This window comes from Haliotis rufescens, unplaced genomic scaffold (assembly GCF_023055435.1).
Source record: "Haliotis rufescens isolate VD_foot unplaced genomic scaffold, xgHalRufe1.0.p SCAF_8, whole genome shotgun sequence".
Lineage (NCBI taxonomy): Eukaryota > Metazoa > Mollusca > Gastropoda > Lepetellida > Haliotidae > Haliotis > Haliotis rufescens.
The window spans coordinates 16,207,161-16,234,343 of NW_025964372.1; the positions used below are offsets into that span (position 1 = coordinate 16,207,161).

Sequence of the window (27,183 nt, forward strand, 5' to 3'; positions counted from 1 at the left end):
ATCCGAAAAGGTGTGCCTGGTAAAGAGCAGTAGCCTACTCCCAAGTGTTATGTGCTGACATATCGTTTGTAGTAGAACTTGAATTGAACTAGGCCTCCTTAGAAATTAGAACACTTGCCCTAGAAATATCTCACCGTCAACAGACCACCTCTATGGTCTAGTGCTAGAGTGTCCGCCCGGAGAGCGAAAGGTCCGGGGGTCGATCCCCTGCCGAGTCATACCAAAAGACGTTAATAGATAGTACTTGTTGTTACCCTGTCTGGACGCAACGTTAAAACCAATCTCACCTCACCATCAACAGATCAAGTGAATGATAGGTGAATGTCAAGTGGAACTTAGTGCAACAGCAGTCAATGTTGTTTATACATGAATCATGTGAGTGTGTGACACAGTGCTATGTTCACTTACTGTTATGTCTTTATGTACACTCAATGTAGTGGTCTATGGGAGATAACTCCGGACGGCTTAATGTGTTCATGCAAGCTCCAAACAGCGATAGCCCATTCGCGGAGCTCTCTATACTATCGCTGACACCAGTCATAACTCCCCACTGTGATAGGTGGCCACAACTGTGCTTGGAGTTGAACTCGCAACCGAATGACCGTTATGTTTACAAACAAGTGACGACTGTCATGACGCCGAATACACTTACTGCTGATAAATTACTTTGTTTGTTTGTCAATTTTAATTTCTATTTCATTAAAACTATCATCTTTAATTGATATAGTAAGAATGTAAGGGAGAAGTTGGTTGATTTTCTCCAATCTGATTATCAAAACAACAAAATAAATTCATCTGGAAAACATGGTCAGTCGTGAACCTTTTCAAAATGAACTATGTGGCATTCCCAAGGACATAAAAAAAGTATAAACATTATTACATATGGGGTTAGAGGGCAAATTTCAAGATTCTTGTAATGGCCGCGCCCACACTGGTGGCAGCGATGTTACCGAGAGTGTAACGAAGGTGTCATGCGCTGGGAAGGAGCTTGGTGTTTATGGTATGGTCTAGGGGAGATAACTCCGGACAGCTTATGTTATGAAATGTACTCTCAGTTAGGGAGTAAGAAAAGGAGGAGTTCCAATATGTCTGCCTGCATGTATGCCATGTGCTCTGTGTGAATTAAAACCCTTGTTCTACATTTCCTGAATCCATTATACAACACTTACAGTTATTAAAGTTCATAGTCAAGACAATTTATTCTATATAGAGGCCAATGGCCCAAAATACAGGGCATAGAGTAAAGAATGGAATGGAGTTTGGAAACAGTGAGTGAGTGAGTGAGTATGGTTTTACGCCGCTTTTAGCAATATTCCAGCAATATCACGGCGGGGGACACCAGAAATGGGCTTCACACATTGTACCCATGTTGGGAATCGAACCCGGGTTTTCAGCGTGACGAGCGAACGCTTTAACCACTAGGCTACCCGACCACCCCAGTTTGGAATGAGAAAAAAAAGGAATATAATCTCCCAATGAAAACAAACCCTGTGTTGTACCTACCCTTACTGACACAATAAAGTGAATTGCATTGAACAGACAAAATACAGACATAGAGAAGTTACATTATATATATGTAATATTAGGAGAAAGTACTTAGGGGTGCAATTATAACACACACATAGCAAAGACACACATATTAGAAGTTGATAGAACATGATGCCATATTGTCTAATTGTTATGTTATCACTGTTATAGTGCAAACCATTTCAATACTTTTATTTTACGTTTCATTTATCTAAATACCTAACTGGTTCAATATGTTTCCAAGTGCACCGAAATTCTATGCCCTTTGTCTGTTTAATATATTCAGCAAACATTCGGCGTATCCCCTCTTATCATAAGCCCCTCCGGGCAGGACCCTTAATCTCCAGCGCTATCTATAAATTTTAATTAACACCTCCTAACGTCGCCGGATCTTACGTCTATACATACACGTGGGACAATGACCTTGCCACACGTTACGTAATACCTCGCTCTACAAAACCCGACTGACATGGTCAGTCAGGGGGACAGCCTGGAGACAGCCTGGAGACAGACAGAAGATCGACTTGTGTAAGTGACAGAACGGTTCTCCCACCCGGGAAGATTGGCCACTCGGTCCCAGTGTGCGTTCTGTCACGTTATTATCAACATGTACCTTTTCGACTCATTTCAACCTGCATCAATAAATATGGCTGCTGTCGTCTAAACTTCACCCCTGAGTTTTGTCTTCCATCATCACCCTGAGCTGCCATCCGAGGGCCGAAACTTACGCCCTTGGACATTACACTAGTGGGGTCTTTGTTATCCCACATGGAGCCCCATATCACCCTATTTAACTATACTCTCCTGTAAATGACATTGTTTTCCTCGGTATGTTATCTGTGTACATTAATCCTACCTTGTGTAAACATATATATATATATATATATATATATATATATATACACACACATATAAATATATATTAATATGCTTAGGGGGGCACAGAATATATATTAATATGCTTAGGGGGGCACAGGTGGCCCAGTCGTCTAAACCGCCGTGATTTGCTGTGCAGAGTTGTGTCCCTTCAAACCCGCCAGAAACCTATGATTTAGGATTCGAATACTGGTTCGTCCCGATTATGTTTCTAGGTTTGTCAGCACCATACCCGTGCTCGTGGGTTTCACCGAAGTGGTAAACGTCTGAGACCTGCATCACTTAAGGCTTTCCTCCCACATTAAGTTGACACGCTGCGATATAACTGGAATACTGTTAAAAGCGGCGTTAAACCAAACTCACTCACTCACTATTAATATTCTTACTACATCTGATGAAGAGCAGGAAGTAGCCCTGAAACATTGTTACAAACCATGAAGAAGTTGGTATCCTTCAAAATTCCTAATCATGTCTTCCTGACTCATTGTAATTGCTTACTAACATGTAGTACAAAACACAAATTAGAAAATAAGTGCCTTCAACTTGAAGCAGTATTCCAGGATAGACTAGATTCCCAGTAATGCTGAAGGTGTCGTCAGCATGGGTACGACAGATATGTACCCCATTTACTTTTTAGAATGCAGAAATGTACCCTAGCCAAAAATTCTGCTATTCTGATAATATTTTTTAACCCACAGTTTGCACAGGTGAACCAGGTGGTTCTAGCTGGCGGTGGAACGGATGACCTGATCAAACTGAAGGAAGATCTCACTGAGCTTATCAACCTCACACAAGGTGAAACCCCTGCAGATTACCCTCAATACATCTCCAAACCTCGAAAATCACGATCATGATAATGTCTATCGACAATGTAAATTGTTACAAAAAACATTGACATTAATCTTCAGTAGGAGTCTTTTACTCATTCTTTCGTGAAGGGGTGGTTGAGTAGCCTGGTGGTTAAAGCGTTCGCTCGTCACCCTGAAGACCTGGGTTCAATTCCTGACGTGGGTACAATGTGTGAAGCCCATTTCTGGTGTCCCCGCCGTGATATTGCTGGAATATGGCTAAAAGTGGCGTAAAACAATACTCCCTCACTCATTCTTTCATGTGACAATTCCTATTTTGCCATGTTTACTACACAGTTGGTGTAATCAATATTATCATGATTATTGTACTAGTTAGTATTAGGAAATTACTTATACTATGCTTCTAAAAGATACTACATGTAGTTACTTCAATAGTTCTAGGACACTTTGTTCTAGGTTGTTATGTATCTGTAGCAATGCATCTTCCTAGTCCACCAAGGTATCCTGGTCAAGTTAGGTGTGGTCAGTCAGCGAGAGACTTGTTCAAACATGTCAATTATCCATTGCTTATTATATCTTTTTGACAGCCTTTTTAGTCTTATGTGATAAATGATTTTGATTTTTATGAATGAGAATCACATAGGAATAGAAATGTCCATCTTCCCGAGGCAAGGGAGTTAACTGACTATAAAAGTCCTGTTTCCACCCTTGCTAAATTAGCCTGGATTTTCATGTCTAGATCGTAGCAGCACCAGTTATGTCCCTTCTATTTCCCTCCTATTGACCAATCAAATTCCACCTTTCATATCACTTGCATTTACTTCAAAACAAAATGGTGGCACCCAGTCAAGATGATCTGATTGATAGTCAAGATCTCAATATAACGGGTCTCACCTCATAAAGTGCATCAAATCACTTGAGCACCTTGATAAAAAAACATAAAAATATCTTGGAATCTGTTGAAGTTGACAGTACACACGTTTTGCAAATCCTGCAGTCAACGAAAATCTGCAAGTTCAAATCCATGTTGTTAACGAACAGATGTCTAGTTCGTTACACAGTTTTATTTGGAATGTGCATAGACTCAGTCCAGCCAAAATGTAACTTCGACATTCCAGTCTAGTTCGGTGAGGGTGAAAACTGAACTTCTATAGTCGATTAACTCTCTTGCCTCATATTTCTAACAATGCTTACTGTTGACTTCTTCCTGCAGACAGTTTACTCTCTTTGAAGAAAAGTAAGTTGCTTGCATCTCTAGAAACATCTGCAACTACAGCACCAGCAACATCAGCATCATCAGCTGCAGATACAATAGATGATGAATATTCTGCATTTCAGGTGAGGGAAATTTTTCATCACTTTGCATGGATTACAAGTTACATACATTAAAAGTATTTTTGTGAAACCTGGTTTGCGTGTGACCTTGGGGTTTTCTGAATTAAACTGATTGAACTCTGACAGATGCAGTTTCACAGATGTTATTGTCCAGAACGACAGTGGGATTGGGCACAAGTGCATCTCTTATTGCAAGCTTTTCCACTAAGGTGCTTAACTTCAGTTTTAAACCCCCGATTTAACTCTGTCAGTGCTTGTATTTGGTTGGTTTGACTGAACTCTGACAGGTCCTTATTTTTTGTTTGCACCCTCGACTGAACTCTGACAGATGCTTGTCTTCTGTGTGAACCCCCTGATTGAACTCTTGACAGGGGCTTGTATATTGTTTGAACCCTCAATTGAACTCTGACAGGTGGTTATCCTTTTTTACCCCCCTGATTGAACTCTGACAAGTGCTTGTGTTCTGTGTCAACCCCCTGATTGAACTCTTGACAGGTGCTTCTATTTTGTGTGAACCCTCTGATTGAACTCTGACAAGTGCTTGTGTTCTGTGTCAAACCCATGATTGAACTCTGACAAGTGCTTGTATTTTGTGTGAACCCCCTGATTGAACTCTGACAGGTGCTTGTTTTCTGTTTGTAACCCCAGGCAGCTCTTGGAGGGGATGTATTTGATGGTCCTCCAGGTGGCACTTCCAGGGGATCACCATCAGCGACAGGCAGCCAATCAGAACTACAGGATGAAGAGTCTGACCAATCAGATGACGAGAAAGTGGCAAATGCTTCAGTTGCAGAGTCTTTCTCCGAACTTGTTGGCATGAAATGTCGAGCCCCATTCTCCCATGACTGGGGTGGCCTTTCTTACCACAATGCACTGGTGTTTCAAGTGGAGCCCGGCAGAACAGATGAAGAAATACCCCAGGTAGGGTGGTCTCTTTCAGGTACATCAGTCCCAGATGAATTCTGCAGTAAAATTATCAAATTTCTGCTGTAATATTACCAAAAGTCTGCGACTAACATTGCCCAGTTCTGCAGTACATTCTGTGGTAAAAACATAACCCTTTCACCCCCAAACATTAATACAAACTCAATCTTTTTTAAAACTTTTTTAATGTCTTGTATTGAGACATTTCAAGATATAAACATATGCAAATACATATGCATAGTGCCTGATATTTATTGATCGTATTACCACAAGAACATTTAAAAGTGGGAATGATTATTTCAAATTTCGTTTTTATAGGATTCATACTTTGTATTTTTGAATTGTTTCATAAATGTTTGGGCATCCTTCGAGGGCAAAATTCTATCGAAAAGTTTGAAAATGAGTGTATTCATTGATTAAAAAAGGGGCTAATTCCATGATTTTTCTGCAATTCTGTGGTAAGCTAAGTTTTCTGAAAAACTTTCCAAGGTAAATGCAGAATTAGCCTTGAACTGGTACGTGAACTACCAGCACTGTGTAGGTCTGGAGGATGCCAGGACACACACTCAACAGTCTTAGCACTGTTGGGATGCCCATACTTCCACTGTAACAGTTGTTATGACATGCAAGTGTGGTGTTCTGTACAACCTAAAGTCAGTAAAGGTTCTGTGTTTGTCATTATGAGATGTACGTGTGATGTTCTGTAACCTACCTGTATTTCAATCATAGCTGTTTGTTACATTTTTACAGGTGATATTCTGTGTGTCCATGGTAACCTATAGGTTATGTATTTGTCATTATGACAGGTGTGTGTGATGTTCTGAAATCCCACCTGTGTTTCCATGGTAACCTGTAGCCACTGTGTTTGTCATTATGACAGGTGAGTGTGATGTTCTGTAACCCCACCCATATGTCTATGGTGCCATGCAGATTCTTCCTTGACGGTCGATGTCGGTTTTCAGAGGAAAAGTGCAAGTATGTATATTCATATATTTTATATGGTTTTAGAATACTGTTATTTGGAGTCAGGTGCTCAATGTGCCCATCTCATTAAAATGAGATCTTAGTGCTGGTTACCACTAAAGAAAGATCTGAAGACATCTAAATACAGATCACACAAGAATGACCTTCGCTAACTTTGACAGACCAGTGAATTGACACATAAGAAGTATGCTTTTTCAAACTTTTACGGCACTAGTTCCAAACTGGTGACTTCCATTCCAGACTACACTTTGAAAAATAACTTGACAAAGTTATGGATTTAATTAAAGTTTGCAAACTCAAAAAGAAACTTCTGGAATGTCTAATAGACGGCTGAGATTGTATAGCAGTGCTTCCCATGAGCTACGGAAAGTCTCTTCCATTTCCGATGTTTATCCCATTGAAGCAAGAGACAGACGATGATTTTTTATGGAATCAGTTGTACAGCCCAAAACTATCGTTCAGAATACCCTGTGTTAACCTTTTTGAGGTTGCATGATTAGAAAATACATTTTGACTGCCTCTACCACTATGATTGGTGGGATGAAAGGTCGTTCTGATGTGACCCGTAATGAGATGTTCTCAGATCTAATTGTGATGAGATTGTCAATGGGCCAGTCAGTATGCTTGTAGACACTTTTTATTTTAGACATTCATGATCATTTTATGGAAATCAAGGACTTAACTGTGGTGCTGTGATGTCAGAAGAGTGATTATTTTCATTTAGAAATAACAAAAATGAGCTTGATCATAGTTTCCACAAAAACATGTTGGTGCCAGGAATATTGATGTGACAATAAAGTTTTAATTGTCGATACTATAATTGGCTTGCTGTTGATATAGATCATAGATATTGATAATCGCTAACTAAATATCGATCAGTTGTCGATAAATATCGGAGAAGGAACTTGAAGCAAATATGCTAAAAAGTACCGAAAGAAATCAACATATCTCACGCCACTGGTGAGCAGTGACACTCTCATGCATGGATTATTTTGCGGACATTTGAGATGTAACAAAAACAGTTGCTTTCCATCTTTGACGTTTGACATGATTGACAATAACAAGTCTGTTTAGGTAAATGTAAACTTTATTTCATCACAATAGTTTATATAAGTTTTTATTGATGACAACTGTTTCATATCGATAATCGTTAATGTTTCTTCCCATCGACGATCATTCCGATTATCAATCTTTTTAGCCAGCTCTAGTGTATTCAGACAAATTTATAAATATCGATAATAAATAAATAATTTTATTATATACTTAAGTGTGAAAGACTGAGTTTTCCAAAATTGAGAAAAAAGATTTTTTCATTGCAGTGAACATAACACTTGATATTTCACTGCCATGAACATAACACTTTGACGGAACTATTGTCATACAAGAGTTACATCCCCTCAAATTGTCTCCCTTTATCGTAAGTGTCTAGCCTGTACACAAACTGTTGATGTCCTTTTCCCGTTAGTTCCACATTGACAAGGCAAAATAATGACAGATGGTCATCTATGGAGTTAATATCACTTCTTGCCGTTTGTTATTTTCTCGAAAATCTTTCGTTATAAAACTGTAAATTTCTCATTTAACTCATCAATCGAGACTTTCATTTCGCAAATCGCCAATTTTTTTCACTTGACCAGCCTGTATTCTTTCGCTTCCAACAGCTGTCTCCTAGTTTTCAAGAATATTATTTGTTAAAGTTGAATTTGTATATAATCATATCTATATGTATGATAAAGAAATTTCATGACCCTAATTAGTTTTTGATAGTTTTGTTTATATTGTTTAAGTGAACCGTCTCTGTGTGTTAGGTAGGGAGAATTTACGTTTCAAGGTTTTACATTTGTAAGGAAGTAATATAATTTTCCAGTAGACGCCTACACAATTTTTTTTAAATAAATAGGATATTCCATATGTCTTGTGAAATATCATGATAGGCAAATTAATAGGCAAAAAGGAGATATTTTCACTCGTGGCTACACCAATCGTGACAATATCTCCTTTCCCCCCCCTGTTACTGGATGAGAGAAACATGATGTTTTTACTCGACTCATGAAATATCCTCTATCACTGCCTCAGAAACGTTTACATTTGTTAAGATGACGATGATTAAGATGACGATGAGAAGGCAGAAAATTCACTTTTAGACATTCAATAGATCTGCCTAGCTCATATTTAGCATTAGGTTGATTAATGGCAGGTCTAGAAAGGACATATTTATCTTTACACAATCAGAATAACTAATTTATGTTATTAATCGATATTTCATAATACTTTTGAGTTGATATATCGATACTGAACTTTCCTATCAGTGACACCCCTAATATATCCATATTGAGATGGCAATTTAGTTTTGTGTGTTGCCATTAGATTGCTGGGATTCTAAGCTAGAATAGGTCCCCAGCAAACTGTGCTGGTTGTAAGAGACGCCTGGATCGGATGGTCAGGCTCGGCGACATGGTTGATTGCATGGATCATTGCTCATAATATCGATCACTGGATTATCTGACCCAGATTCAATTATCTACAATTGCCGTCTTATAGCTGGAATATTGCTGAGTGTGCGTTAAACAACTAACAAACATACAAATATACAAACAAACTACATCTGCTTGTGCTCCATGTCCATTATAGATGTTGGTGTTTTTTTTTTCAGATACTCTCATGGACACCTGGTCTGCATAGAAGACCTCCAGGAATATCAGGATCCTGATTACAGGTAGGACAGGCGTTGACAGGTGGCACCCTTGACAGCCACTTGCAACTGATGATTTCATTTCCTGAGCTAGGACAACGAGAGTTGCAAATAGTTTGAAGCTGGGTTATGTTTTTCTAAGTTGACAGCCATTTCTGGGTTTTCAGCCATTCCAGAAACTTACAAGATAAATAATAACTACAGGTGTCATAATACCATTCCAAAGTTGTTGAATTGGACTGTTGGACAAATTGTTTTTGTTTTGTCTGTTATAGTTTTATATACTACTCAAAAGAAGTTAAGGATCACAGAGTTTTTTCATATTACTATAGTTAATCTGTTATGCCTTGAACATATGAAAGAATCAGGTGACGTATTGAGTCCTATTCTTTAATACTTTGCTGGAAACTAAACCGAAATGACCAAACATCGACATGATTGGTGGATGGATGGAAAACACAGTATGTGTTCATCTCACTGTCCATGAATTTTTTATTGTCTGGTAAATAAATATTTTCTTAATGATATGTAATTTGTAGAGATATTTTTGACAGATTTGGGTTTGGAAAGACAACTGTTCCCTAGTACAATATATACCAGACTGACAAAGATTGACCCAAATTTCAGTAATTTATTTAGCTTAGAGAGATTATTTCTCCAAAGTTACCATGGTAACATGCTATCCACTTCCTCACCTCTGCTCAATTATCGGTGTACAACATTAACAGTTGACCATTTATTCAGTCAGGCATCAAACCCTCACCGATTTCTATGTAACATAGGCAATGTTTTTTATCCACACTGAAGGGTTGATATTTACGAAATTAACAAAGAATGGAAGTTGTTTATCGTACAATGAAACACTCATAGTTTATTCTCCAGATTTCCAGAAAATTCCTACACCCCTCATAGTTTATTCTCCCTGCAGTGTTTTGTTGAACAGTAAACAACAACCACAAGTTGTTTATTTCTGTGTGAGATATCAGCATTATGTACGGCCACCTTGAGGATGTTGATAAAATGTACGAGCTCTGAAAATATTTCCCAAATTTGAATAATGATGACTCCCTGAAGAGAATCCAACCTCGGACATGATGGAAAAGTCCATTTTACGAACAGGTGGGTTAGGTTTGGTATTTCCCGCATATTCTCTCAATCCTCATGTCGATTATCTGTACCCTTTCTCCTAATGCTGATTGTCATATCTCTCCCACTTTGTGTGCGATCGTTCAACCACTGCCTTTATATGGTTTGCCCTGCTACATCTATGGGGAGCAACTCACCAGACACTCCCCTCTCAAAAATAATGTTGTCCAATATATGATGTCATCAAGTTGCTGGCACATATTCGAATCTCCAGAAATGACGTCATGATAGAACAATGTTTTATCGTGAAACAAAGCACGCTTGGTTCTTCATTGTTCTTTGCGATTTATCGCGTTGCTGTGTTATGTTTTAAAATATTAAGCGACTTACACATACGTGACATTACCCATTGTTGTTTTCTCCGTGGTGATTCTGGAAGTAACCTCTGCTTGTTGTAAGAGGTGACCAATTGTATCAGGTGGTTAGGCTTGTTGACTTTGTTTAGGGTCAAAATTTACTACCCAGGTACCCGACCCCCTATTACCCGACCCTACCCAGGTACCCGACCCTACCCGGGTACCCGACCCCCTATTACCCGACCCTACCCGGGTACCCGACCCCCTATTACCCGACCCTACCCGGGTACCCGACCCCCTATTACCCGACCCTACCCGGGTACCCGACCCCCAACCTGACCCTACCCAGGTACCCGACCCCCTATTACCCGACCCTACCCAGGTACCCGACCCGCTATTACCAGACCCTACCCAGGTACCCGACCCCCTATTACCAGACCCAACCTGGTACCCGACCCCCTATTATCAGACCCTACCCGGGTACCCACTGCAGGTCTCAAGAGTTGGGAATGTCTGATTGGGAATTGTTTTACCGCAGCCCTGGCCAACATTTAACTATTTAGATGCATGTATCAAACAATCAGATCATGCGTACACTGAAGTTGACTGAAGCTTTATCTTTACTCAAACATATACAAATCAAAAGGAATGTGTGCATCGTCAGAAAGAAATGCTAACATTAGCAACTTGTAGTGTAACCACTGAGCTATAGTGAGTTTTTGTCATTAAACAATATGTCACGTGACTAACCACAGGTCTGGGTAGTACTGTGGGTACCGGGTTCCTACTCAGGACCCACCCGATCCGAGTACCTGAGTTACTCATCCCAGCCCTTACTTCGTTAATTGTCGTATCCCACTTGCATGGAAAGATGCTCATGATGCCAGTCACTAGATTGTCTGGCCCAGAATTGATTATTTACAGACCGCCATCATATACATGTTTGTTTGTTTGTTGTTTAACGCCACACTCAGCAATATTCCAGCTATATGACGGCGGTCTGTAAATAATCGAGTCTGGACCAGACTATCCAGTGATTAATATCATGAGCATCGATCCACGCAAGTGGGATCAATGACATGCATCAACCAAGTCAGCGAGCCTGACCACCCGATCCCGTTAGTCGCCTTTTACGACAAGCAGAGTCACCTTTTACGGCAAGCATGGTTTGCTGAAGACCTATTCTACCCACGAATCTTCACAGGTCATATACATGTAGCTGGAATGGTTCTGATAGTGCATTAAGCAACAAACAAACATAACATGGACCTGTTGTTTATGCCACTTTGAGTTGTGTACAATTACAGGTTTGATTCTAAACAATAAATAAACAAACAAGAACTAAACCCATTGTTTCAGCCATGTGCAGGTTGGAGGGAAGTGCTTTGCCCGCTACTCCGATGATGTCTGGCATCCGGCGTCCATTGAAGATGTAGCAGACGGTCAGGTGACTGTGACCTTCACCTCTCATGGGAATTCGGAGACTGTGGAGCTCCAGGACATCCTTCCACTGGGTGTGTTCTGTGTTATCAGCGTTTGATTTCTTGAAAACATTACCAAAAGAGCTTAAGATTTGCATAAAATACGCATTAAGTAAGCTGACAAATCAAATCCTAGCGTATCAAAATCAAAAACTATAAATATACTATTGAAATAAAATTAATGCTTTTATTACAATATTAGATAAAACGATTGCGTATATTACAACTGTTAGATGAAATGATTGTGTATCAGCCGATCGCCAAATTCACTTAATGACAATTACATTCGTTAAAGCTGCTGTGACAAACATACCGATAGATGCCAACTGAAAAGCACATTTGGCCTAGTCAATGTACATGTTGTATCTTAATTAGTCACTGATTAGTAATTAAGTCAATAGCACCTTTCTAACAATACTAGTTTTTGTAAGGCAAGCAGACGCAGACGGACATACTACTATTTACATAGTTTTAAATGATTTACAGGGATTGTTACAAAACAGGTTTTAAGTTAAATACCCAAATGTCAAGAAACAGGTGGCTAAAAATTTGTTTTGAATACGCACTAAAACTTGTGAATACCCAATCAAAATTAAACCCCTGGGTAAAATACCCAAATAACCAAAAGCTTAGCTGTAGCTCTGACCAACAAACAATTTTTGTAGATTTCATCTTCTAGCACTCATTCTCCATTCTGAACATTGCAGAGCAACATGGCTACGACAGTTGTCCGTCCGATGGAGAACAGGAGGAGCCTTCAACATCATCTCAGCCAATTAGAAGAGAGGATTCAGATTCGGAGGATGAACTGCCTGTGTTTCTATGGAAACCACCAAAGACAACAGCAGCTTTAGGAGAATGGGAACAGTACACAAAGGTCAGTGGCAGGAATTTCAAGGTCATAGTCTGTGTCCCCATAGGAAAGTTTATGCCTGTCTTTATCCAAGTGTTGTAAATAAGTGACTGCCCGAACATTTCGGTAAGTGTCTGAAACAGTTCAGATGACCACACACTCATGGAAGTGAGGTGAAATTGGGTTTAACGTCGGGTCCAAGATTATTGCACTTATATAGCGACGTGCATGCAGGTGTGTGTGTGTGTGGTTGCTTGTACTAGTCCGGACTGATGCCGATTTATAGTGCTAGCTCACTGAGATACCATGCCGCAGTTAACATGAATACCCCACTCAGACACAGTATACTGACTCCGAGCCGACCAGTCCTTGTTTTAGCCCCTTAATGCCAAGCGCCAGACAGGGTAACAACAAGTACCATCTTTTAACGTCTTTTGGTATGACGCGGCCAGGGATCGAACCCCGGACCTTCCGCTCTCCAGGCGGACGCTCTACCACTAGACCACAGAGGCGGTCTGACACTCATGGACATACTACACTAAAAGGTCCTTTCTTCCATTTTTGCAGTCATGTTAATGACCCGTGAAGATCTGGTCTTCAGAAACCTATGCTTGCCGTAAGAGGCGACTTACAGAATCGGATGGTCAGGCTCCTTGACTTGGTTGATGCATGCCATCGCATTCCAATTGCGTGGATCGATGTTTGTGATGTCAATTACTGGACTGTCTGGTCCAGACTCGTTTATTTACAGACCGATGTCATATATCTGGAATATTGCTGAGTGCGGCGTTAAACAACAAACAAACAAACAAACAAACAAAACCCTTCACGGCCCACCAATCCTTGACCTACAATTACCACTGAATTCATCATCATGTGGAATATGATTTGATTTTCAGGGCATTGGTTCCAAACTGATGGCAAAGATGGGCTACATTACAGGTCAAGGTCTGGGGGTCAGAGGTGAAGGTCGAGCTGACCCGGTCCCTATACAGCTTCTGCCACAAGGTGAGGGAACCGTCCATCTCAAATCTCTTGTTGTTCCTCTCATTGTGCTTAAGATCTAGCCTGGGTTTTAGGAAGTTTGTGGCCTCATGGGGATTCGGGGTTAGCGTTGGTTCCCAGCAATCTATGGTGGTTGAAAGAGGTGACTCAAGGGATTGGGAGGTCTGGCTTATATAATATCAATCATGGGATTTTCGGGTCCAGACTTTATTGACAAATTGCTGTCATATTGCTGGAATATTACTGAGTGCAGTGATGAACAAGAAAACAATCAATAGACCAGGGTGAGTAGGAATATTAATATACTTATGGCCCACTTTTGGTATTTAAACAGTTATTGTCGTTTCCATTATTTTAATCTTTATGTGACATATCACAGCAGACAAAAGTAACAGGAAAAATGTAAATATTCATACCGGTAATAACGCAAGACAAACCTTAAAACAAGAAAAATAGTATCCAAATGCTTCTCCCTCCACTCAACCTGGGTGGCCGAGGGGTCAGTGGCTGGTCAAGCAGCTTTGGACTTCTAAGGTATCTCAGGCGGAATGTTTACACATCTTCTTATTCATGTCTGGAATTGTTAGAACATGTTTACATGAATAATCTGAACATGGATTTACAAGGATTGCCAAGGAATACATATTCCCTGGTTATACCTATTCCCTGGTTATACATATTCCCTGGTTATACATGTTCCCTGGTAATACATATTCCCTGGTTATACATGTTCCCTGGTTATACATATTCCCTGGTTATAAATATTTCCTGGTCATACATGTTCCCTGGTTATACACTTCTCTGGTTATACATGTTTATTGGATCCTGATACCAAGTTTATCAGATATGTGTATCACATCGATAACAGAATCCATTATATGATGAAGGACATGTCTGTGTGTTGTAGGCAAGTCCCTGGATAAGATCATGGAACTGAAGGAGATTGCAGGAGATCAGGATCTCTTTGACGCACTCAAGAAACTGAAGAGGAAGAAGCGCAAGGAGGAGAAGAAAGCAGCAGCAGGAACTCCGGTTGTCAGGGAGACGCCACCAAATGTGTTTGACTTCATCAACAAGAAACTTAGAGGAAAGAAAGGTAGGACAACTGACTGGAGAATCGATGTGAGCTTCACTAACCTGTGTGATGGCCTTTATTGTGTTTTGTTTGCAGATTTGCTTGCTGTGAAGTCAGTGAAGATTGATACAAATGGGGGTCGAAATCTTATTTACCCGGGTAGTCAGTAAATTGAGGAACATAGCAACATATATTCTTTTCCTTCTTTCATTGTGTTTATGGAATCGGTTTTATCAAGTAGCTTGGATAACTACAGCCTAACAGCTATTTATAGTGTAAACACATTGGACCACGAAGGAGTGCATTTGGCCACTTTTATGATACAAAGTACATTTCTATGTTGCGCTAATCAGTATTTCATTGTTGTTTTGTGTAAGACTGTTGCAGTAAATTTTAGATGGACCTTACACTTACTATAGTGTTTTTGAATGATGTTATACGGAGAGTTACAAGGGGAGACAACTTTTGCGCTCTTCTTGCTCAGTTGGAAGTATGTATTGTGCTGTGTTACTGGCACATCAGTGCTGTTCATGAAGGCTGGGTGATGTGTTGATAGGAGACCAGGACATAGTCTGTCTCCAGTCCCTTTCTTCCCTTCCTCCCATCCCTTAGTGTAATGGTAAGGCCCTAAATGAATTTTCCACAGGTTTATGATCAGGTACTGAACCTCCCACCTCATTGGGGCAGGCTCCTTTTCAATATAAATGGAGTTATTTGTTTCTATCAAATTTATATTTTCCCAGACTGAGTGTTTGACATAGCTGAAGTGTTTACATTAGGTATTAAAATATTAACACCTGCGACCAGCATACGAACCCCTGCATCAAATGGGATGTCCTTCTTCTTGCATCAAATGAAAGCATGACATGATTTGTACTTAAAACCCCTCAAAGACATCTGTTTCTTGATATAGAAAAACATAAAACATTTTTTAGATTATTGGTTGTTTTTGAGACATGATCAAAGCACTGGAATTAAATTTGGAACACTATTGACCAGAGGTTTTAAATGTTAAAATCCCAGTGCATCAACATAGAACATTGTCCGTAGTATTTCCTGGCTTTAGATTGACACACAGTCATATTTGTTTCACAGTGTGTTTTACTGATACCAAGGGGAGCCCTGTGATCTCACAATGGCTGGCATCACATACAAATCTTGCATCCCTTAGGCTTGCCAGAAAACTATGATGGTGGGTTCTAATATTGTATTTGCCCTGATTAGGATTCTTGGTTTGACAGCACCATTCTAGCCTTCCAGGAATTATCCCCAGTACACCCTGCTTGTCTCCCTCTCGGGATTCTGGGGCAGAATATGTCCATAGTACCCTATGATTGTCTCCCTGTGGCGATTCTGGAGCAGAATATGTCTCCAGTACCCTGTGATTGTCTCACTCTCAGGATTCTGGAGAAGAATGTGTCCATAGTACCCTGTGATTGTCTCACTCTCGGGATTCTGGAGCAGAATTTGTCTCCAGTACCCTATGATTGTCTCACTCTCGGGATTCTCAAGCAGAATAGGTACCAAGTATCCCATGCTTGTCTCCCTTTGGGGATTCCAGGCCAGAGTAGAGCTCCAGTACCCCATACTTGTCTCCCTTTTGGGATTCCAAACCAGGGTAGGTCTCCAGTACCTCATACTTGTGTCAGTGTCAAGTGTCACTGACAACTGGCTGTACGCAATCAGCAGCAAATCAATCGGTAGATGCGGGAGGAAACATGTATAAACGTATGTGTGTATTGTGTTTTGTTTTAGCCAAGATGGTGGACGAAAACGTATAAACATGATAAAACGAACAACGTATGTAACGAATTGATTTCTCCGATCCCTTTTAGTTCGTTATATCCATGTTCTACTGTATGTCTAAAACCTGCATGAATTTCGGCTTTCCTCCCACGTCACGCTAACCTGATCCCAGGATATAAATGAAATACTGTTAAAAGCAGCAATAAGCTGAACACACTCACTTCCATGATAGAGCTGGTGTAGTGCTTGTTTGAGCATAAAGCTTTCTCCAGCCAGGTTCAATTGAAACAAACAAATTTACAATTTATATTTTATTTGTAGAAGCATAGATAATATAATTTTCACTCTTTCATTAACATAGTAGAAAACATATTAAGAAAAGCATAATTCATGTAAAAAGACATGTTAACAAAACATAAAGACACATAAAAATACACTAGTCTTTTCAAACAATAGAACTAGTCTTATAACAACGTGAAACTTTGCATATTGATCGTTATAATATAATGGAAGGGAATTCCTCTTCCAGGAAAATTATGAAAATACTGTCTTGTCTTAGACTTCAATAGGACTGATATCATGAAAGACACTTAGGAAGATAACAAGAGAAGAAATGACACATGCAGTACATATACTGAGGCAGGCTTTTACACTATCAACATGGTTGGGGAGCGCTATGTAGTTCCAGCAGAGCCTACTGCAGTCATGGTGAAGTTCAGCTTAAAGGGACACTAGGCGCAGACTATTTGACAGACCCAGCAAATTAAGTTCAAGTCCATTAAACACCACTTTGTCTGTTTGTTCATATTTTATTATGTATACTGAACCAAAAATGTTAGGGATCATAAAAAGTTAGGAATTATAAATATTTTTTCGGATATTTTTATGAAATTGTGGGCTTAGTCTTCACTACAAAAACAAATCCCCCAAAATATTCATGATCCCTAATTTCTTTTCTTCAGTTTATATGGATTAATGATTACCATAGGTCCATAGGTTAAACAGAGACAATGTATCAATTTCACATGTGGTGTTACAATGTCTCAGTTTACACGTGGTGTTACAATGTTTCAGTTTCACACATGGTGTTACAATGTTTGGCCAAAAATTGGCACCAAACCGTAGAGTCCCTTTTGAAGGCCATCTTTCCGAGGCAAGAGAGTTAACTGACTATAAAAGTCCAGTTTCCACCCTTGCCAAACTAGGCTGGTATTATGGAGTTACATTTTGCCTGGACTAAAGAGTCTATGCACAGTCCAATCAAAATCGCGGAACGAAATCGAAATCCGATTCATCAACTGTTGTGCAGTTTTCGGTCGATTGCAGGATTTGCAAAGCATGTGCACTGCCATCTTGTTGTCAACAGTTATTTTCAAAATCTTTCCATGTTTTTAATCAATATGCTCACGTTATTTGATGCACTTCGCGATGTAAGACTCCTTGTATCACAACATAGATCTTGATTATCGATCATATCGTCTTGACTGTGATACGGGAGGTGGAATCTAATTGGTCCACAGGAGAAGCTTAGAAGGGACATAACTGGTAATAGCAACTGGTGGCGCTACGATCAAGCCCAGGAATTCCAGCCTACTTCGGCAAGGGTGGAAACTGGACTTTTAAAGTCAGTTAACTCCCTTGCCACGGGAAGATGCTTTAAGGCATGAGCTCTACTGTGTATGCTAATACCAGAGATCCTGTATCCAGTGTGGTAATTATCCTAACCATACTTTCTCGTTACTGAAATACATTCTAGCTTGTATCTAAATATTTCAGATTCCACAGTGGCAGAATTCCCCCGTGTATTCAGAGTTACAATTTATGTGGAACCCATGCACTATTACAACTTTCTTTATTAAATGCTGACAGATTTCAAAGATTGGAGACTCCAGAACTTAAACAACAGTAATAATATAAATGCAGTCTTCAGTACAAATTGAGAATGAATTTGGTTATTTATGACATTCAGTTATATTTGAGCCTGATGTGTCATGTGGGATTTCAAGCATTTGGAAGGCTTTATGATAAGTGATAGCCCTCTACTCAAACTATGCATGATGTGTTAATGTTTCAAAAAATGGATTTTCGTTTCGGAATTTCTTTCAAAACAGTGAAACATGTTTTAACAAAAGTGTTTTTTGTATGTTTGAAAACACAAGAATGAAGAATATTTTGCTGAATTTTAGAAATCAGCTGCGGAATTTATTGGAATTCTTCCTCTGAATTTAAACATTTTTTTCCCCATAGTCTATAATGGACTGTTCAAGGACTGATCATTGATCTTTATAATGCCACGGATTTTGTCCTCAATCTGGAGGGATACTATGTGATACATAATGGGTACACACAATGGAGGGAGTAAATTTAAATGCATAACGTGTGATACAAGGACCTGTTATCACACATACTTTAATCAGGGACATAGATGTAAAGTACGTTGAGCAGTTTGAGTGAGTGAGTGAATGTTGTACACTAACAGTCAGACCCGTGAAGATCCGGGGTAGAATAGGTCTTCAGCAACCCATGCTTGCTGTAACAGGCGACTATGCTTGTGGTAAGACTAAAGAGGCGACTAACGGAATCAGGTGGTCAGGCTTGCTGACTTGGTTGATGCATGTCATTGTATCCCAATTGTGTGGATCTATGCTCATGATATCAATCACTGGATTGTCTGGTTCAGACTCGATTATTTACAGACCGCCGTCATATAGCTGGAATATTGCTGAGTGCAGCTTTAAACAACAAATAAACAAACAAACAAAACTAACAGTCAGCATTGTTGTAGCTATGTCACGGCAGCATGTGAATACCGTATTCGATGTAATAAGCGCCCGGGGCGCTCTCAAAATTAGAAATCGGGTGCTCTTATTAGAATATTATTTTGCTGAAAAAAAACATAGTTGAAAGATAAATTTCGTTGTTTATGCTGTCAGCCTGAAATGTTTATGGACGACAGATATATTTTTCCAGAATTTAATTGCCCATAAATAAGGGTGCATATAACACACGTGTGCGTATTATACCGAATAAATAAGTTTTGTGTACATTGATCAATCGGAAGGGATGCAAATTGGGCTTCTTCACAAGCCAATATATCAGCAAATATCGCCGTGGGCACTTATTAGAGTGGGGTGTTATTATGTAGAATACGGTAATGGAATCTGGGCCAGTCAACCAAGTGACTGAAATCGTGCATGGAACCATTGTCTAGGGTGCCACAATTCTCTGTGCAGAGGTGCGTCCATTAGTTAGAAACCTATGAATATCGGGGGTTGAATTCCGGTTCACCCTCAGTGGTGTCTCAATTGTAGAAAAGTCAGTAGTAATCTGTCTTTCTTTATGTCTTAGACATTTTGAGTCTGTTATTTTCGTCTCTGATCTTGTTCTTTCATTTGGCTAGTACACACAGGTATTTGTTGATAGTAAACAAGTTAAATTATCCATTAACAGAAGAGAATGAAATATGGCATGTTCCATCTTGTTTATGACCCACATGAGATAAACTGAAGTGTTTTATAGTCTGAAGTCTTCTCGACAACCAGACACTTATGACACCCCTGTGATTGATCAAACCACTGTGTTCAGCAGTCTATGGCCATTTAGAGTAGAGAGACTTTTGGATGTTAAAGTCATCCATTTTTGTGTGTTTACCTTTGATTTGAACAAACGCTTACTTTTTATGCAAATTGGGTGAGTAGTGGGTGCTATCCCAGTAGTGGGTGACTTTCAGTGATCCTCTCATATAATTTTGACCACTATTCTGCCTTTTATACCCAATGGAATCTGTTTCGACTGATAATCGAGACTGGTTATTCTCTGGTGCTGACGTTTTATATCTCATGTATTCATTCTCATTGATACTTCAATTTTCTTGGAGTATGCAACATGATGTAAATCCCATTGCTCCAGTCTTTTGGGTATTTTGAAACCAAGACCCACTACACAGTTATTACATATTATAGCTAGAACGGATAGACTTATCATCAAACCGCCCGCATGTTATCATTAATGAGCGGGCCAATGTAACTTGATAATGCCCTCATATTGCTTGACGACGGGCCATTATCACGCCCGTTGTTAGGTGATGTCATATTGATGTTCAATAATGACATCATCTGGTTTGTCGTGTGACGTTTCCATATTTGTAAAAGTGGGTCAGTGACATTCGTTTCGGTTGATTGCAGTAAATGTTTCAAAACCGATATTGTTGTTTATTTATATTTGATAACAAATTCTATCCATTTTAGCTATAATAACGGTAACGCCATTTTTTAGGGCATAATTATTTGCAGAAGCCCTCGGTCTTTTCAACTGCACTCCTTCGTCGGGCAATTAACGGAAGACCTCAGACTTCTGCAAATGATAATGCCCTGAAAAATAGCGATACCCTTATAGTAACACTGTAGAATCATTCTACCCTTCGTTTTGGGGTTGGTGGGATGGGATAGATGTGGCTCTTATCATAAATTCTTTAGACATGCAATATTTTTCACCTAGGTGGTAGCAGACCAGTTGTTCATCTGTACATCATTAGATAGGCTGCTTATATGGGACAGATAAATATCCCCCAGCATAAATGTTTTGACTGGTGCTGTTTGCTATTCAGGAATCTTGGAACTTTTTTATTTATCTGGTTACCATGACAACATGTTGTACAGAGGGGTCCAGATTATGCCAATTATCAGTCTTGATCTATCGTACCTCCGGAATGGTGTGTTTCCACCAAGAGGTAAGTGCCCTCCCACATCAAGCTAACATGCCAGGATCACACTGAAATACTGTTCAAAGCAGCAATAAACACAAAATAACATCACTAACATAGGAAAACCCAACAGCTTGGATACAGAACACCAACAAGGTAAGGCCAGACTCCTATTTCTTTTTTATGCAAGGAGCTGACAGATTTGGGCCCAATTCAGTATGGTAGGTCGAAAAAAAATTACAAATATCAAAAGTAGTTTTCAAGATGTATCATTTTCATGAGGTTTTAATTATGGTATTTTAAATAATTCATTTATGTTGATAGTGTCAGTAAATTTTTTAACATTATTCTTTTCTGGCTGGAATGAAAAAGACACCGTTTTTCATATTTGCTTTTTCAAATTTTTGGAGTCGGCAGATTCATAAACCAAGTTTCATGAAAAGTCTGGCCTAACAATACCATCCTCAAAGACAATCACTGGAGCTTGTATATGGTGCTATGCAATTGTTAAAGCCAGTGAAACAATGCCCTCACATCACCCACTCACCTGCATCTATGCTACAATGTACATGTACGGAGTAGGCACATTACGTTGTTCTAGTTAAAAACACCAAGTGTTGTGGTTCAATTACCTGATCAATTCCATCAATTCTATATACACTGACCAATACAATTATTTTGCTTGTCTAATACAAAAAAATAGCTGAAACATACTAATATGTTTAATGTTCTTATGATTATGATTGAAATGATTGAATGGCGGTGCTAATATTTACATGTAATTGGGACCACAACAATCTCATTAAAACCAGATCTTAGTGCTCATTACTTCTGCGCACAGATCTGAGGACACCCTTGAGGATTCTGATGTGACATTACGGGTCACATCAGAATGACCTATCATCTGACCAATCTGAGTGTCACTTACAGATATAAAAGTATAGGTCCCAATGTGTTTTCTGATCATGCAACCTCGAAAAGGTTGACATGAGGGATTCCAAATGACAGTTACGGACTGTATGACTGATTCTGAATGCTAGACATTGTCGATCTCTCACTTCAGTTGGATAAATATTTAAAACGGAATTCTTTCCATAGCCCGTGGGAAGTACTGCTATACAATCTGGGCATCAGACATTCCACAAGTTTCTTTTTTCGGTTTTCAAATTTTGAATCGAGAAATTTTTCAAAATATATCTAAAAGCATAGTCTGGAATGCAGGGCGCCATTTTGGAACTTGTGCCTTAAATTTGAGAGAGCTTCTTTCTGATTGGCTAACGTCAAAAGTTCGCTAAAGGTCGTTCTGTCATGACCTGTAATGGGATGTCCTCAGGTCTTTGGTCTAGCGGTAGTGAGTACTAAGTTCTGAGTTAGAGTTCGGAACCACAACAGGTTATTAGGCTTCATGGCAGAGATCATGTTGGTGTATGTTGCTATATAATAATATGCATAAATGTATCATTGCAGAAGTTGACATGCTTATATACACTTATGTACAGATATTTCATCATTTAACAGTATTTCATCATAATCAATAACAGTAATTGAGCCTTTGCAATAGTTTGAGCTCATGTTAAAATTTGTGTTACATACAGTCGACTCACGTTCAGCGGAACTGGAACATATTGAAGGCTTCAAGCCTTTATTTTTGCTTACCTGGATTTCTACAACTCTGGCTTCCAACCTTTCTTCCAAAACAAAATGGCTGGGTATTAAGACTTTGCAATACACAGCGAAATAGGAAAAAACAAATTGTAATGATCTCACAAAAACACTTGTCCTGCTGGATGTTCTGAGAAATTATGTGTTTTGGGTAAAAAAGTGTGCTTGGCACCTCCTTTCAGAGCAAAAACGTGCTGCAGACTGAAAATATACTACTCAAAAGAAGACATACTATTTGTAGTAATATGAGAGAATCGGGTGTTGTTTCACTTTTTTGGAGCCTGGTGAGTAGTGTATATATGGTCTCCAAAAAAAGAAGCTCCAAACACCCCATCTTTCCTCCCCCTGCCATGGTGCCTTTGCTTTGATTCTGTACAAATTATCCTTTGATTCTGTACAAATTATCCTTTGATTCTGTACAAATTATCCTTTGATTCTGTACAAATTATTCTTTGATTCTGAACGAGAGTCGACTGTACTTTCATTTTGTACACACAAGTTTTAAAGCACATTTGACATTCCATGAAACAATATGACGAACAGTGAAGGTTAGTGTATCCAGGCCATCTGATCGACTGTTTGTGATAAACTTTGGTTGATGCGTAACCATGGCCACTGACAAGACAATACTAACGTGATGAGATCTTGTAGTGCCAGTGTTTCTCTGCAATTCAAGCTAGCCATTGTCACACTAAGCATGCTGAAGAATGCAGAATAGCACATGCGTGTTTCTATCCTATTTGTACAATAATGTCCATATTGCCCCTATCACCTTTCTCGATTATCCATTTTATTACTGTGGATCGCATAGAAGTCTGCCTATTCACAAACGACACTGAAATTTTTTTAAGTAATAAATAAGATACTAAAGTCGCTCCCGTGTAATACCAATTTTATGAAACTCGTAAATATCGCTTGTCAGATACCAGAACTATTCACTGTATTACACAGGAGCAAGTTTAGTATTCTACATGTATTACATCTCCGCTATTGTTTTAGATAGCCTGGACCCATTCACAACCAAAGCTTCATTTCGGAAGAGACATCACCACCTCAATCGTAGTCAGTCATGATATCCAATACAGCCCATGCATGTCTATAATGTTTGGCAAGTCTAGATTACTGCTGTATCAGTATCTTAAAATGAAGAAAGTCCTAAGGCTTCTTTTTATTAATTAATTTAACAGCAGTTTTTTTCGGTAAAATATGTACATTTCAGAGACTAGATGTTAGTCTACCTCAGTTAGTCCTGTTTCTAACAGGCTCAAAACAATGGTTGTGAATGGGCCTCTTGGGTATTTATCTTAATAGAATGGAGATTTTATACACTGGATAATCGAGTATGGGTATTGACATCATGTCTGTTATATAAACATTTTATACTTGGCATACATCTGTTATGCAACACAATGGTATTAATAGTATCTAGTATAACTGTCATGAAACTTTACATCAGTACACAGATTTATCATGCTGTAACACAAGTCGAAATTGTTTGGTCAATTGTATTCTTACGTTACACACAACCTCCCCTTGACCACCTGTGTGCCTCTCTATGACAGTGTTTGGGACCTCCATCTCTCTCTCTTCTTCCTGGCATTGGCTCTGAGTTGCTGCAGCCGATTACGTGTCAGACCGCTGTCATTTGTAGGTGGGGATGTTGATGTACTGAAAACTTGCCCTTCTGTATCAAGCCTGTCATAAACCGAGTTCTCATGAGTATTATGAGAGGATGAAAAATCTATCTCACCAGACACTTCGGGTATGGAGCCTGTTGATCCTTTGCGAGCTGCCATACTGTCCGACATCCTGCGAGATGGACTGTAGTGTGGTGAGGTTGGGGGAGGAGAGTTGCCCCTTGGTACGATGTGATGTCTCATAGAGCTGAGCTGGTCTCGGAACATCTGGAACTTGGTCTCAGTTCCTACCTTAGCTTCAGGTGATTTGGGAGAATCTGGTGATACAGGACTTGTATCTCCTGGTGCTCTTTCGAATGATGTCTGTGAACTCTCGCTGGATTTGAGGATCTCTCTTCTTCGTCTCCAGTTGTCACGGAGATATTTCAGCTTCATGGTCATTTCTTCATCAGCTGGAGTTGTTTCCTTGGACGCGTCATGACCTGCAGTTATCTCCCCTTCTATGCTGTCGATACTTCCAGCTTTGTCCAGTGTGGCTGTCTCCTGGTGTCCCTCGGGTTGTTCAGCCTCACTGGGAGCTTGTAATCCTTTGGCAGCCTGTTCCATCAGCCGTGTCCTGGAGGATGGCCTGCCACTGAAGGATTGGACTCTCCTCTTCTTCTCTCTGGTGGGTCGTCTGTGGGCACTGAACAAGTGAACATCATGGATGTTCTCCATGTTGTCCTCCATGTGTTTCTCTTCCAACAGCTCCTTCCTCCTCAGTTTCAGAGTCTCCTGAAGGTCCTTCATGTCCTCCGGGCTCTCGGGATCATCTTCTGGAGATGTCTTCTCCACTTCCAGCTCCCGGTCCTCAGAGGTGATGATCCTTGTGGCTCTTCTCTGGGGTGATGAGAACCTCAGTTCCCTCCCTTGCGGAGAAGAGAAGCGAATCTGCTGTGTCTTGGCTCTTCTTCGCCTCAGTTTTGTACTTGAGGCTTTTGTAAACTCCATTTGTTTGACTTTCTCCAGCTGGGTGAGTTTCATGTCACCTAGTCCTTCTCCAGCATCTGGCTCAAACACGACAGATCTCTTCTCAACCGGGATCAAACTGCCAAACTCATCATCAAGATTCTCATATGATGTCACTGTTGGGACCTTTAAGGTATATTCTTTTTTGTTGGTTTCAACACCACACAAAATCTTCAGATCACCCAGGAGAAAGTCCTTCATTGCTAGAATCTCCTCATCCTGCCCAAAGTTTTGCATCTGTTTCAGGAACTCCACACCGTTAAGAACACGCTTCAGATTCATCCGCAGCTCATTTTTGGTCCTGTCAGCCTCATTGAGGAACTGGTCATGGTTCTCCAGGTTGTCTACCTCCGCTAAAAGCTTCTGTTCGTGTCTCTTGATGAGATGTTGCAGCATCCGTGACCTGTCCATGATGCTGGCTTTGATCTCGATGTTCCTCTCCTGCCACTGACGAACCCCCTCGTTGACTGAGTCAATAGAGTAAGTAATCCTCAGAGCCTCCCCCTGGAGGTGCATCAGCTTGGACATGAGTTTGCCCGTCACTCGACATGCCTCCTTCTTCATTTCATGTTTTTCCTCTTGTGTAGCACCAGCACCAGGACTTGACTGATCTGAAACTGCTGTGGAAAGTCCTGACTGCTTGTCTCCATTTAGTGACTTAGCCTGCCCAACAATTGTCTGTGGAACAGCATCTGTTTGTCCATGCCAGGTCTCAGATCTAGTCATGTGACCAACATGGACTTCCGACTGTTCCCCGAACCCTTCGTCTGGCTCGGAAGTCTCTGTGTGGTCATTATGGAGACTTTTCATTATTTCACTTAAGTAATTATCTGCGAGTCGCTTCACAAGCATATTAGTAACCAATCCAGACACACCTCTGACAGGCAGAGTCACATGACACCCACATGTAGGACAGGTTATCTCCCCTGATCCCGGCTCTCCTGTCACAAGATTCTGTAAGCAGGTTGAACAGAAGGTATGAAGGCAGGGCAGAACCTTTGGATCCTGGAAGACTGTCTGACAGAGGCAGCAGACCGGAGTCATAGGGGGCTGGCTTGGGTTCATCATCTTCTCTGGATTGTTTCAAGATGTCACACGTTACAGGAGTCTCTCATGTCACTGAATATCGTTTCTTGATTCCTCCAAGATATCACACGTTATTGTTAGACAACACCCTGTACTTGGGGTGTTTAGTTTCCGTGGTCTCTTTCTTGTCTGTCTACCTCATCATTAGTTGTGGTACCTGAAAATAAACAGAAAGTGATGCAGATATATACAGTTTATAGAAGGTATTTGGATGTCTTCTGAAATTAAACTTCGTCTCATTCATAGAGTCTCAACACTCACCCTCTGTTTCACTGTGTGTATCCCCTGCTTCCCCTTCTCTTTCTCCCCTCTCTCCCCTCACTTTTCATCCCCCTCTCT

General features: G+C 40.0%; 2 protein-coding genes and 1 long non-coding RNA gene across 8 annotated transcripts in view; 1 reads left to right on the forward strand and 2 right to left on the reverse strand.

Annotated features, from left to right (window-relative positions):
- The window catches only part of LOC124144800 (zinc finger CCCH-type with G patch domain-containing protein-like), a 75,013-nt gene that overhangs the window by 1,020 nt on the left and 46,810 nt on the right, over positions 1 to 27,183 (forward strand). Inside the window, exons 2-10 of the mRNA XM_046514367.2 lie at positions 3,102 to 3,198; positions 4,426 to 4,550; positions 5,196 to 5,468; positions 6,352 to 6,446; positions 9,109 to 9,171; positions 11,949 to 12,103; positions 12,778 to 12,947; positions 13,823 to 13,931; positions 14,836 to 15,024. Of these exons, the coding sequence (XP_046370323.1) occupies positions 3,102 to 3,198; positions 4,426 to 4,550; positions 5,196 to 5,468; positions 6,352 to 6,446; positions 9,109 to 9,171; positions 11,949 to 12,103; positions 12,778 to 12,947; positions 13,823 to 13,931; positions 14,836 to 15,024 (1,276 nt within the window). The remainder of the gene's footprint in view (positions 1 to 3,101; positions 3,199 to 4,425; positions 4,551 to 5,195; positions 5,469 to 6,351; positions 6,447 to 9,108; positions 9,172 to 11,948; positions 12,104 to 12,777; positions 12,948 to 13,822; positions 13,932 to 14,835; positions 15,025 to 27,183) is intronic.
- Positions 11,852 to 14,519, reverse strand: LOC125376944. Its single transcript, XR_007219413.1, has 2 exons — positions 14,366 to 14,519; positions 11,852 to 12,132 (listed from the first exon to the last, which is right to left on the reverse strand). It is a non-coding gene; the product is annotated as an uncharacterized LOC125376944 (long non-coding RNA).
- The window catches only part of LOC124144799, a 46,326-nt gene continuing 40,331 nt past the window's right edge, over positions 21,189 to 27,183 (reverse strand). For all 6 annotated transcript variants that reach the window (XM_046514365.2, XM_046514362.2, XM_048389545.1 and 3 more), the window contains exon 2: positions 21,189 to 27,001. In XM_046514365.2, the coding sequence (XP_046370321.2) occupies positions 24,667 to 26,826 (2,160 nt within the window). In that variant the 5' untranslated portion in view covers positions 26,827 to 27,001 and the 3' untranslated portion in view covers positions 21,189 to 24,666. The remainder of the gene's footprint in view (positions 27,002 to 27,183) is intronic.